The sequence below is a fragment of the Sylvia atricapilla genome, chromosome 1 (genome assembly GCF_009819655.1).
Source record: "Sylvia atricapilla isolate bSylAtr1 chromosome 1, bSylAtr1.pri, whole genome shotgun sequence".
Classification (NCBI taxonomy): Eukaryota; Metazoa; Chordata; class Aves; order Passeriformes; family Sylviidae; genus Sylvia; species Sylvia atricapilla.
Genome location: NC_089140.1, coordinates 47,649,384 through 47,663,661, shown reverse-complemented (window position 1 = coordinate 47,663,661; position 14,278 = coordinate 47,649,384). Strand labels below are relative to the sequence as shown.

Genomic DNA, 14,278 nt, shown 5'->3' with positions numbered 1-14,278 from the left:
TCTGTTGTCCCAATGTAAGGCATCCAAGAGCCAGAGCCAGAACAGCATTCAGGAGGGCTTGAAGAAGCAACGTGCCTGAGAGCAAAGGTTATTAAGCTTTCAGTGTTAATGAGATATGAAATTGCAATTACACAGTGCCTCTTTCTGATCATTTTTCCCCTCTTGCTGTATTAAAAAAGCACCTTCATTAGGAATTATCATCAAACTATTAAGTAATTTAGCCAGAGCAGCAAGGGTTTGAGTTACAGAACTGTTGTGCTTTGTGCTATAGATTATTCTAAAAAGATTTTATGAAGAAAGTAGCCCCATTCTTTTTGGACTTTTTGTATGATCAAAACCCTTATAGAGACCTTGAGTTAAGCAGCTCCTACCATGTTTTCTTAAGGATTGCTAATTTTATAAACCAGCTTTGACTCCCTTGAAATTTCTGGCCTCTATTCTGTCTGCTCTACTTAATAGTGGTGAATGCGTCTGTGTGTGTGTTTTGACACTAATTACTTGAAAGTCTTATTTCTACCTCTCTGCTTGTGTTTAACCACTTAACAATGAATCAACACCCTTCCCCTTCCCCTGCAGATGCTTTAATCCTTATCTTGCCCTAGTTACCCTGCAGACTGCTTTTATCTTTAGCTGTGCTAGTCCTAATGCTTATCCCCTAAGCCTGGCTTTTGACTTTTGCAATGACACTTGGTGTGTACATGTCTGGGCAGGTGCATGTGTATAGCCCGTATTTTAGAAGGACATAGTCTGTATGTGTGATGCTGCATAATAATAGAGCTGGAGTATTTCTTGCTGCTTGATTAGTCCCAGTGTTGCACCTCTTCAGTCATTAATTATTTGAAGCAGAGTCACTGGAGTGGTATCTGATGAGCTGTCCGATCATTTTAAGTTGAAAAATGCTTTCACCTTCTGGATCCCAAATAGTTGTATCACTGTCGGATCTACTAAAACTAGGTTTATACATTCAAACCAGAATTGTCAGCTCCATTAGCCCAGTTTATTCCCCAGAGCTGTGGAGAAGCATGGATTAATCAGTATCAATCAGGTAGGATTGATCAATAGTTTTGATGAGAAGACTTAATGGACTAGTGAATCCAAGTTAGTTTAATTCCTTTACATTCCAGCCATTACTGTTCTAAAGATGAATATTCATGCAGAAGTTTAATGTAGTTTAAGTAAGCCCTCTAAATTATACCTTTTGTTGATGGGAATTAGTTTTCAGGTACAATTTATTTATAGATGATAATTCATATACTAAACACAGGTTAATTGACTATATTTTAAAACAATAGATGAGCAAATTTATCTCTGACAGATGATGTGCTTAGTTTAATGCTGGGAGAGATTTTTATCTACTTTTCAACCTATATGGCCTACCTTTTTAATTAAAAAATTATCAGAAACTAATTTAGTTTTAATTAATACCAATCATATTAATAATTATAATATTAGCGTTCCTTGTAGTGGGAGTATTCTGTCATGAAAATGCATTAGGTGCAAGCTTTTAGAAGGAAGCCTTTCCTAGGGTTGCTGTTTTATTTGTGGCTTCATAAATAACTGTATTATACAAAAGGAGTGAATTGGGGAACATGACAGGAACAGAGTTGATTAAGTTTCCTGATTCTTATTGTCATCCTAATACGAAATCCTTGGTTATTTGGAATGCTAATGATGACATTTTAAATCTAATATAGTTCTTAAATGATTTGCAATATTAAAGAAACCCCAAATAAAGAAACCAACTACAACAAAATAAAAACACAAAAGAGCATCCTCTGTCTCCCAAAATAAAGCCCAGAACTTCTAGACCATTTGTTTGCTTAAGAAAGTATTCCCTGTGAAATTACAGTGGATATTTTAGAGATGTTTTTGTTTGCTCTTTGGTGTACGTTTTTCATTCTGTCATAAGTAATCAAAGACATTGTGCATACTTGTATTTACTGAAGGGAAAGGTGTTTTGGTGGTTTTTTGGGTTTTACTCACAAACTGTCGGGAATGGCAAGGGTATTTTTCATGGAGGGAATCTCAGGAGTTCTGGCAAAATGTTGTTTCTTAAAAGAAGAGGCCACTAAAGGCTGCATCTCACCATCAGATAGCCGTAAATGGCAGATTAAACCAAACCCAGCCACTGGAGTTGCTGCACTGAAGCAGATTTGTCTGCCTAATTCTTATGTATTGCTCTAAATGTCTCCTATCTGAGTGGATGTTCACCTTTTTGTTGGGTTCATGCAGGATAGTAGGATAAGCCACAGATTAAGGAACAGCAATTAATTACATTGATTACTATGGCTCTAATATTGGACTCAGATTTTCAACATAGTAAGCTTTGCAGTTCCAGTCTGACAAAGGGGTTATTTTAATTCTGTCTTTTTATTAGGCATAAGATGCTGTATCAAAATCACTGGGACTATTCATGCTGTTTGGTTGTATGATTTTGCTTTTTAATGGCTTACTGGCAGAGCAGCTTGAAGGCAGTTTGGCGTGCCCTGAAAGGTAACTCACTGGTCCCTTTCAGGATGCCTGCACTGCTGTTTGTAGTGAGTAGCTACAATATAGTGAGGGCTTCAATGAAATCATTGTGGCTGCTGACTGTTTGGTGTCCTATGTATAGATAGGAAGCGAATCTTTAAAAATTGTGGTTTAACATGAAAAATTCCTGTGCATCTAGTCACATTATCCTTGGTGAGTTTAAACTCCTTTTTGAATTTACTTGAGTTCATACAAAGATGTGTTGAATTTCAAATATCCAGATGTAAAATGCATGGTAGTGGCCTGCATTTTAAACCTAAATAATTTGAGCTGGACACTTTGCAATTTGGTTGCTCATAGATAAAGTAAAAGAGATGCATCTTCAGGTTTAAGGAAAGAAATCAAAGCATTAACTTTGAGAAGTTTACTGCTCAAGATATATTATCTCTTCTGGTGCATTTTTAAAATGTATTTGCTTCCTTGTAAAAGAAGGAATAAGCAATGCTTTAACTTCCCACCAATTTGTTTGATACAGAGGTACCAAAATGTGACACCTCTGCATGGCCTTCAGTTAGGAAGATTTCATAAGTGCTAAGGAAAAAGTTCACTTATTTCCCCTGTTAGATATAAATCTCTGAATTTATGGGAGAAGTTTAATTTGGACTGACTGATTTTTTTGAGCACTGCATGCAGTGTTCTCCTGGGGATAACTTCTTCTCTTATAACTGCTTTCCTCCAGTTGACTATTCTTGGGATCCATGCTAAATTGTTTTGGAGACGACCTATAGCACGGCCTCTCTTGCTCTTCTGCTACCTCTTAGTCCATAATTGGCTTCATTTTCCTGCCTTTCTGAAAGCTTCCTGCTGCTTTATTCCCTCAGTCGTTGCCCTGCTGCATTACTGGTAAATGTTGTCATGACTCCTGTCTCTTGCAGCTTTGGAGATATGTTGTCCTTTACACTGACTGCATTTGTTGAGCTGATGGATCATGGGATTGTATCGTGGGATACATTCTCTGTGGCATTCATTAAAAAGGTAAATTTGTAATCAATGCTATCTGTTCTATATCAGTTTAAATATTTGAGGTGAGTTGTAATTTGAGTTTGGGGTTTTTTTTCTTCTTTTTATTTTTTTTTCCCCAGGTACATTATTTAGGTCATTGGTCAAAAAAGATACATGGAAATGGGATTAAAATGCTGTTTTAAACTATAAATGCTTGTAGCTGCAGAACCTGGTTCAACTTCTGTGGAAATCAGTTGGAGTGAATTGGGATCAACACAGTATTAGGCTTGTTACATGAGAAATGGCTTATTCAATTACATAGTGACCTCCCTGTGCAGATAAAATACAGTTAAAGCAAAAAAATTGGTATTTTGACATAATGTAAACTGAAATTAATAATGCCATATTTCTAGTGGAAAAAAAAAAAAAACAAAAACAAACCCAAAAACAAAGAACCACCTAGCACTGAAATGTTTCCTCTGGCGTATTGGAAGAAGACAGATGAGTTAGTTTACAATTTGATATTAGAATGATATCTACTGAGTTAATCAAGCTGAACTTTGCCCCTCTGAATCTTGCAGTTGAAGAATGTGTTTTTGAAACAGATCTGTCCACAATTTGCAACATATCCTTCTATACTTAAATGTCAGAGATGCACAAAAGCAGCAGAAACATGGTAGTACTCTTTAGGTACAGTGATTTAAAAGACTTCAGAAATAGGTTTTGTTACTGATTTAACGCTTTTCATTTACTGGGGAAGAAAAACCCCAAAACCACATAATTCTTCTTTACAAACAATTTTCAAACCTGATTGCATTTATCATAATTGAAAGTGCATTTGTATAGGTTCGAAAGATATCAGTTATTTCACTAGAATAATATCAGAAGCAGTAATGAAATTAATATAACCTGTGGCAAGGAAACCTTCATTTTAGCAGAGTGTGTTAGAGCAAGGACTTCAAATTTAGTTAGAAAATTGCTAGCATCAAAGGAAAGTAGAAATTTACCTTTGTTGTCAAAAGTGAAAGAAGGATCAACTATGAAAGAAAGATTTTCAATACTAAGTCTCCGTTTTGGTCATTAAAAATGCTGGATATATTTTTAATGATAAGAAAGAAATAGTGTAACTGATCTGAACTTTACTCTGGTTTTTAATTTTTTTCCCAATCTCACAGTCTAAATAGGTTGTGATGACGATTGCTGTTACCTTCTAATGGCAAAGAAAATTCTACAACTGCTTTTAACTGACTGCAGGAGACACAAAGTCAAGTCCAGAATGCCTTATTTTCTAGGGGAGCCTACTATGGAGCATATGAAGAAACTTGCTAAAGTTAGTTTAGGGCATCTACATTATATTTGGCTCAAAACAAATGTCTTTGTCCAAGTTTATCAACACTTTTTGCCCTGTGGATCGTGTTGTAACAACAGAGGAAATTGTTGTGTTCCCACTGTTAATAACTCATCTCTTCTATTGGGCACTTCTATAGGTTTCCCTGGATAATGACCCAATTAAAAAACAAACCGAAACAACCAAAAGACGCAAAAGCATTTTCGTAAAGTACCTATGAAAACCAAAACTGGCAAGTAAATCTGGAAGTGAAACTGTTGAGCAAGAAAGGGACCAAGGAGAATGATAGGAGAGTTAGAAGGAGGACAGAGAATGACAGAGACTGAGGAAAGAGGCTCAGGAATGTTCTGATCTGCATGCAGTTGAGAGCCAGAAAGGCAGAGCCCTCAGTGGTGCAGTGTGGGCATGGGACAAACCTAGCAGACTGCTTTTGGACTATGTCTCATACCTGTGGCAGCAATCTACAACTTCATCCTCACTTGCTTCTCTGACTTTTGGCTTTTGACAGACCACTTGAGATCCTTGATGGGCTTGCACAATTGACTGACAAGTTGGATAAGGGACCTGATAAGTTTCTGCTGGGGGGGAACTTGCAATCACATGCTTCTCCGTTTTGAAGCTATCTTTCATGTTAAATGAAAGCTAAACTTGAATGGGGTTGAATTTGTCCAATTATTTTCTTGAGTAGTTTTTTAACTAAAAAATGTAGCTGAAGGAGACCTCAAGGGGAAGGCCTGACTGCTTCTACTGAGTAACTGCTTGGTGTTGGATGCAGACTTTCTCCCATCCTTTGGGTACCTAAAGACTGCTATTCCAAATGCAGCAAGTAAGATTGACACTTTCAAGGAGAACCTTGTTCCGTATTTTAAGGGAGAATAGCAACATATGGAAAAACTTCCTTATGATATGCAAAGCTCTCTCAAGACCTTTTTCTTGCTTATGATGATATATAGTTCATTTCCAGGTTCCAGATATTGCCTAAAGGATTTGGATTCCAAGTTCTTAGAAAAATTTACATTCATTGGTTGTCAAAATTGTCCTGGTTCTGGCCAAGACAGGCTTAATTTTTGCAGTATCCTGGAGTGGGCACAGCTAGGACCCAGAGGTTCTTCTATACCACCTGACATCATTTTCTGGGGACAGGAGAAGGAGTCACCCCTGGCTTGGGGTAGCGTGGCAGTGGTCCAGCTATTCCGAGTTTCCACATCAGAAGCGTTCATGTGTGAATGGTTCACCTCTCTTGTGCCCTCTGTTATTCACAGTGTTGCTGTTACTGTTCTTTTTCTTACTTCATTGCTGTTTCCAGTAGATTTTTCTTATCTCCGCCCATGATGTTTACCTTCAGTGCCTCCAATTCTCCTCAGGCCTGCCACAAGAAGTAGAGGGGAGTGAGAGAGTGATGCATTCATTGTTTGGGGTGTTTCAGTGGGAGCGCTAAACTGGGAAATACCATTCCTAAACCATGACAAAAATGCACTATACAGGTTCGATACTTCCATCTTTAGTTCCTACAAGAGGAATAATAACGTTTGTAGTACTGTTTGACATATTTTTAAAAAATCTTATAAATTACTTATATAATTGCTGTTTCATAAGTGTATGATGCAGAACCTTAATGCTGACAAATAGTTTACTCTAAATGTTTACCTTATAAAATGTGCGGGAAAACAGGGTGGCAGCCAGAAAAAATATTTCTGTGTGTCACAACTGTCAGTTGTTTTGTCTGTAGCCAAGAGCAGTTCTGGTTCATTACTTTAAAATTATAAGCACCCTTTAAAATTTTACTATGCATTAAATCTTAACAGAGACCACAACTTGGACAGATTTTTCTGTTCTGACAACAGGATAATGCAGGCAAATAACTAATGAGCAAACATAATGAAAATTAGATCTGCTTCTTTCACTTTTTTTCCCCTTTGTGTTCTTTCTGGTACAGCTTTAAAAATAATAACAACAATAACATTATTATTATTATTAAACTTTTTTAAAACTTGTGAATTCTCTCTTGTGCCTTAAGTGATGCTGAACCAAGAGGAGAATTCAGATGATGTAGTTTAGTTTACTGTAGGTTTTCCATCTACCCTCAGTTTACTGTCTAGCTCCTATTTCAAAAGAGCATGAATGTGTGAACTCGTGGTCTGATTCCTAATTTCCCTTGAAATTGACAGGAAGTTAAGCACCCAGACTCTTCTTTTGTATGTGGCTATATATGTCCTAAGAGGACTATGCAAATTTTAAGGTATTTTGCTGAAGAAATTTATCTTTAATGAGACACACCCATGTGACAGATTTTCATGTGGAAATGCAAAACCATCAAGTTGCTTCTTTCTGGAAAAGATGTAGTATTTTGCTGAGCTTGCATTATTTTAATCATCAGAATTTTTGATAAATGAATGCAGAATTATTTTTTGGATGTGAAAGCCCTCTTTGTGCATGGTGCTTAATAAACAGAAAACAGCAAATTGCACAAATTTGAACTCCTGTTGATTCTCATAAAGGACCTCATTTTTTTTCCACATCCAGAACTCCAAGTGTGGGAATAGAATTTCTTTTTAATGCAGTTTTGTTCTCCCTGGAACTTGCATGACTTATTTTTCAAGGTAGACAAGCTTATTATTTCTGGCCAGCACACAGCTTCAAGTGCAAGTGAACCCAGCAGATGTTTTGCAGCTATGTTCGGTGTGATATGTCTTTTTAAACACACGAGACATCTTTATACCTTGTGTTTGTATTTATGATTAAAAGATGTTATGGTCCAAGGTCAGGAGAAGCTCCTCCTAGATGGAGGTTCCAGTTATCCATACTGTTACATTTCTACAGGTCCCTGATATGAAAATATTATATCCCAGTGATGCATTAACTGCCACTTGCAGGAGCTGCTACACCAAGAATAATTCATAAATACCAGTGCTGCTAAAGATGTGACAGAAATCTGGTGATTTGGGACACAGTCTGGACACCTTGTTTTCCTGCTGCACAAGCAATCCATGGATGCCTTAAAACTGAGGCATCCAGGGGATGCTTGGAATAATGTGTGAGCAGTGCAGAGTTGCTCTGTGCAGACACTGTCCCTGTCATGGGCCCTGTGGAGATCTGGCAGCTCTGGCTGCAATGCATCAAAGCACATCTGGATTACCATTAAGAGAGGTGGGGTAGCACAGTGCTTCTGTCATGCAGATTATTGCTCTAAACTGCAAATTGTGCTTTGCATACTATTGTAAATATTATTTGGCTCAGGACTTGCTGAGAGAAGATACTGAGAGTCCAAAATAGAAAAAAGCTCATCAAGTTGCTTTTCTCCTCCTGTTTTCTATGCTTCATGGTTCTTTACAGAAAAAAAAAAACAAAAAAAACAAAAAAAACAAAAAAAAAAAAAAAAAAAAAAAAAAAAAAAAAAAAAAAGTAAATGTATATTCTCTGAATTGCATTTCATTTGATGTAGGATGTTCCTGCTGTGGCAATGCAAACCAAGTAGCAGAGCAGAGAGCAGTGCTGTAATAGATATAAAAAAGAAAAATCTGTCCCTTTTTCCTTCTTGTCTCCATCCAGATTTGGATGTTAGGCTCCTTCAGTACTACTTAAAATGTCACAAGGGCAAAACAATAGTATTGTCCATGTGATGGCATTTTAATGTGACTTTTACAGGCAGCTGGGCAGCTTTTCCAAGCATCAGCAGGCCTTTCTTCCTCCTGAAAGGAAACAGTTCTTGGGTCTCAGCAAGCATCCAGGACTGGAAACAGTGTAACTACAGTAGTGGCTGTAGCAGGAGTACTGAAGAGACCTGTGAAATTTTCTGGAAGGAACATATTAAACTTGAGACAGAACCACTGTGTTCTGTTACTTGGCTGTAGAGGGCAAGTAACTGTGGTCACACCACATTTCTGTCTGTGCTTTCTTGGGTGCCTTTCGTTTTGACTGTGCTGGTGTTGGTGTATTTGAAGAAAACCTGTGCAGTTCTTGCTTCCTGCACCAGCAGAAGGCAGGTTTCTTCCTGGGAAGCTGGGTATGGGCTGGGCAGCAGGCAGGAGAACACATGTTGCCACATCTTACTGGACAGCTGTGTTGACTCTGCAGATGAGTGTGCAGCTTGTCATTGCCACAGTGCAAAATAGCAGAGGTCAAACTTGGTTTTAATTAATGTGCCATTTGCTTGTGGCAGCTTGCAGTAAAAGGGAAGATTATTACTTGAAAAGCTGGACTCTAGACAGAGTTATGGAACCGGTTGTCCTAGTCATCAACAGAGTTTTAACTGGTAACATGGAAAGAGCTTTCAGCATTATTGGTAACAGCAAGCAGAAGAAAAAAGCATGTTTTTCTAGACTGTGTTTTGCCAGAAAGCTGGATTATAAGTTTCTCTTTTGAAACATTTCCCTTAAGCCTAGATTTTTTTTTTTTCTGAGAAAATTGGCTGCACAGATTTTTTTCTGGAGAAAATGAGAACTAGTTTCCTTGTTTTTTCCAAAGTTTTCTACACAAAATTATAATCTTTAATTTTTTAAAATGCTAATTTATCATATTTGTAATGTAATCATGAAGCATAGATTTCAGTCATGTAAGTAGTGACCTTTGGTGACTTTTGACAGCTGTAGAACCTGTGCCACTGTGTTCTTTGATGGCATATGCTGTGCCTGGTTGATCCTTTTCAGGTATTCACTGGTAACTGGTATGTGGACAAGACTACTTTTTATCCTAATGCCTTTCTGAGCCACGTCAACAGTTTTCTTTCTTACCTTTCCCTGTTTTCATGACAAAATGCAGATTCTCTGAATGGTTGTATTTGTAGATAGCAAGCTACGTGAACAAATTTGCCTCGGACATCTCTATCTTGCAACGGTCGCTGGCAATCCTGGAATCAATGGTGCTCAATAGCCATGACCTGTACCAGAAAGTAGCACAGGAGATTACAATTGGGCAGCTAATTCCACATCTGCAGGGGTGAGTGTCTTTTGATTTCTGCTTGATGTGATGTGGTGGATTTTTTTCCTCCCGAAAATAGCACAACATTTGGAGAAAAAACAGTGGTATAAAGACCAGCAATCTCCTTTATGATTCCAGCCTCCACTACAAGCAACTGCATAACTGGTAACAGTCTTTCTGGAGTTGCCTGGTCATTAGGTGTTTTGGTTTGGTTTTATTTTGTTTTTGTATATTTGTTTGTTTTTCTATAAGCTACCTATGTAGCTGGAAGTGGGAAATGAAGAGAAGAGCACCCTGTGCACCTTAAGCACCAGATACTTAATGCTATTAGCAAACAGATGGGGTTGCTTTGCTTGCCAGACTCTGGGAATTGTTTAAGACAAAAATTGCTCAACTTTTGCTGAATGTATATTTGAAAAGGGGGGGGCTTTTTCTTATGTAGTAATATTAAGTGCTTAAATGGATGGAAGCTGCCTCTTTAGCATAGAGAAATGTACCGTGTATAGTTATGCTTGTCTTCTACCTGGGACATTTTCCATGCACCTGAAAAACTTTAATGCCATCAAGTTCATTTCCAGATGCCTTTAGGAAAGATTCCTCTTCCTTTCTGCCGGCATTGCACATCTGATGGAAACCGGTTATCAGACTTTTACTGTGATCAGTGGAGGGTCAATGGCAGTTCATTCCACCTTTTTTGAATTCTGCGTCTCTCTTTGGGACATCATCTCTCTCAGTAATAAGGACAGCTGGTCATTACCAACCTTAGTTACCTAACTTAAGTGGTTAACGTGAAGTGCAAACAGCTCCTCCACTTCTACCTGCAGAAATGCAGCTGGAAGTTCAGTTTCTACAGCTCACATGCATTCTTCTCTCACATTTACAACATTGTTCCAAACAGGACAGACCAAGAAATCCAGACGTACACCATTGCGGTAATAAATGCACTCTTCCTTAAGGCACCGGATGACAAGAGGCAGGTAGGTTGATGGGGGTTGTATTCCTATGCATCTGTAGGAGAAAAGGTGTTTACATCCATACCTGCAGTTGTCCCAGGCACACTTTTCCTGCAGTTAATTCAAACTGAAACTGGTTCTCTTGTTTCCTGCTGGGATATAATTCACATTAATGGAGCTACCTCCATCTTGCACCAGTATTACAAGGGATTAAGCGTTCTTCCATGCTTTTTTAGTTCCCCGTGACCTCATATGAACCATATTGACTGTGACTGACTGCAGTATTTATTGTATTGAACTCTTTGCCAGCACAGCTTGTAAACCCAGGGTATTTTTTGGTAGAATGTTTTCCCCCCAGATTTTTTATTAAAAAGTATGTTTCTTTTGAAAACAAAAATATCTTGCTGTGTAAACATTTCATGACTTTTATAGTGGGCTATTTTAAGTTAACTTTAGTGCCAGATATCAGGAAATATTTCAAGATTGCTACTTGATGTTAAATAGGACTGGAATGTGAAGTGTTATGAAATAGCAAAGTTTTATCCATATTTATGAAGTTACTAGCCTGTGTCGAAACAGATGTAGTAATTTATTTATTTAACATTTTTGTCACCAGGAACAGTAATATTAATTCTTGTAGTGACATACTGTTACTGTCCAGAGCAAGTTCACTGAGGGCTGCTGATCAGTTCTGACAAGGACTTTCCTTAGGTTAATTTATATTTTTGAATGCTGGAGACTGTTAAAACAAACATCAAAGCCCTAATAAGGGTTTTTGAGGGGAGGTTGGTTGGTATTTTGGGTTTTGTTTCTTGTTCTTAAAAATATTTTTAACATTGCAAACAAGGAAAAGTATAGCCATGGTTTAATTACAAAAAAAAAGCTCTTCCACCCCTCACCCCCTTCTTTTTTCCTTCTTCCTCCAACAAAGTCTGTAATTCTTGCCTGTAGTTAAGGCAAGAAGTCACCTAATAACCAAAAACTAAAATAAAAACTTTAATTTCTATTTTGACAAAAATTTATAAGACATCCTTGTAAGAAATCCAAAGATTTTGCTTTTTACATTCGTGAATAATTGCCGTGGTGTTTCTGTGAAAAGTATGCCTTGTCATATTTGAGGCGGAGGGATGATGTCAGATGTAGATAAGACTCCAGTATTAATCAGTGAGCATATATTCCTTGAATGACACAGGGTATTGCCAGCAAGCAAAACAAAGCAAAACTTGCCAACAGTGTAACCACCTAGTGAGGCTGGCAGAGAGCCAGGCTGACTTCACCTGCAGTGCCTGCTGCTGTGACACAAAATTGTTAGTCAGGGAGTTTATGATCATCAGGAGATAATGATCTGCTTTGGCTTTGAAGGATAATAGCTCTGACACTTGCAGAATTTTTTCCTCAGCCTTTAATAACCCAGAAAATGCAGTCAGAATCTGTTCGGTTTCTCTTTATATCTATCTTGTGGTTAATTAGTAAACCACACGATAGAGAAGGTAGGTGTCCATTGCCTTCCAAATAGCATTAACAGATGACACTTACTGAACTCTGTCTTTCTAAGAGAATGAACTGAGGTGATGCAGTCTCATGCAATTATCTGGTGATGGGCACTCAAAAGTTAATGTTCAGCACTCACTACTAATATGGTTAGAAGTGAGAAGCTGCATCAAAACTCATATGACTCTGGGAACTTTGGCACGGTCTCTGCTGCCGACTTACAGGCATGATGTGGATGGCCGCTCTGCAATTAAGGAAGGGATTTAAATTGGCACTGCTGTCTGAATTCTTTCCTCTCGATTTTTTTTTTCCTCTCTGTCTGTTTCTGTAATGCAAAACCCAAGAAGTCCAAGATTTTTCTTTTTAATGAGGACTCCCTGGTTGCTTTGCTTCTTCTGCCCCTGTCAAGGATCAAATCATCTAGAGAAACCTAGGTGACTAATAAAGTACAAAATAAGTCTATTGGGAAAGAGCTGAGAGTTTGAGCATTGAAATGATACTGTGAATGTTTGAAACACTTCTTTCGCATTTGTCTACGTTTTTTGCAGAGACGTTGCTATGGGAAATGAGATAGCAAATTTGGTCAGATAATTCTTGTTCTCATCAGCTAGTGCAATACTTATATCAGAAGAGGCAGCTTATTAGCTGCTAATGACTATATAGCCTTTTTGGAGGCGAAGTTGATTTTGATGCAATAATTGGTTTTTTGAATGCATGATGCTTCAATCAGTTTTAGTCCAGTGACAAAAAAGCCCAGTATCTCAATAACAGCTTTTTAAATGATAGCTATAAGAAAGAAGTAGCAACTTGATAATCTAAAACGTAAATAGAAGAATTTCCTTTTTATTATTTTCTTTGCATTGAATGCAGAAATGTCATCTCATATTCTGTACCTGTTATTCTTTTGGCAGTGGGTACCTAGTTTGACAAAAATCCAGCCAGTCTGTTCCAAGCAACATTGAAGTGTATCATGTGCTTGGCACTCCCCCTGCAGCTCAGCTGCGCATTTCGGGAAGAGATGGAATGATCTATATTATCTATATTATAAATTCCTTCACTCCTTTGCTGTTATGTGCAACTGAAACCTGTGCAGCCGGAAAAGGCTTAAAACCTGAAGCTGAATTTCTCTTATCTTTGGTCCCCTGTTCCTTATTTATCACTCCCACGTTCTGTTGCAGCACCCTTTACCTGGTACAAAGAAAAGACTTCAACTTCTCTGACTGCCTCTTGTCTCACAATAAGAATTATTTTCTTTTTCCAAGCAAGTTCTTGCCTAACACTTGCTTTATTTACAGTGTTTCTGCAGATATGTTTTAGTCATCCATTCTTCATGTGTTTAATGTTATAGTCTCAGTTTTTCTGTTTTCTAAGGGATTTTTTTATATATAAAAGTGACTGGTGTCACTTTTAAAAGAACTGGTGTGTTCTACATTAGTCTTCAGCACTCACAAAGTTCAGCAGGAAGGCACTGCATGTGCAAGCATATCTCTCATACACATGCACACATACACACATTTCTATACTGATGGAAAACTTAAAAAGTGAGAACTTAAAAGGGCATGCTCTTGTAGATATGGTTAAGATTAGACTCTTATGCTTGGTAAGCGTAAAATATTCCCTTCTGTGCATTGTAGGACAGTGTGCAGCATGGACAGTTGGGATCAGCTGCTTAAGTGTTAAAGTATATTCACCTTGATAGTGATTTCAGACACTAGAAAGGTCTAGAAAGACAAGTTAATTTAAAGCAAAAGAGTGGAGCAATGTCAACATTGATGCTAAAATACGGGGGAGAATCATCATTTGTTGTAATCAAACAGCACTGAGTTGTAGGCTGATTTATTGAATCAAAGTTGGAGCACTTGACTTTTAAACAGCTGAAATATTAAAGTAAATAAGCATTTTATTTGGCATCTTGTTTTCAAGTCCTGGCTGGCTTCAAGTCCATGCTTCCTTCTGTATTGTTTGTGGTGGAGGGTTGTGCTTGAACAAGCGTGTAAATACCCTCTTGAACCCACAGAGGTGTCTTCTGAAGTCTTTAACCGTGGGTTTTGGTTCTCCAAAGCCCTCAGCTTGTGATGTACTTTTAACTGTCTTGGTG

General features: G+C 37.8%; 1 protein-coding gene across 3 annotated transcripts in view; it reads left to right on the top strand.

The window, feature by feature from the left end:
- ELMO1 (engulfment and cell motility 1) overlaps nucleotides 1-14,278 on the top strand; it is a 305,386-nt gene that overhangs the window by 104,757 nt on the left and 186,351 nt on the right. For all 3 annotated transcript variants that reach the window (XM_066321961.1, XM_066321951.1, XM_066321970.1), the window contains 3 exons: nucleotides 3,405-3,504; nucleotides 9,603-9,754; nucleotides 10,635-10,713. In XM_066321961.1, coding sequence (XP_066178058.1) covers nucleotides 3,405-3,504; nucleotides 9,603-9,754; nucleotides 10,635-10,713 — 331 coding nt within the window. The remainder of the gene's footprint in view (nucleotides 1-3,404; nucleotides 3,505-9,602; nucleotides 9,755-10,634; nucleotides 10,714-14,278) is intronic.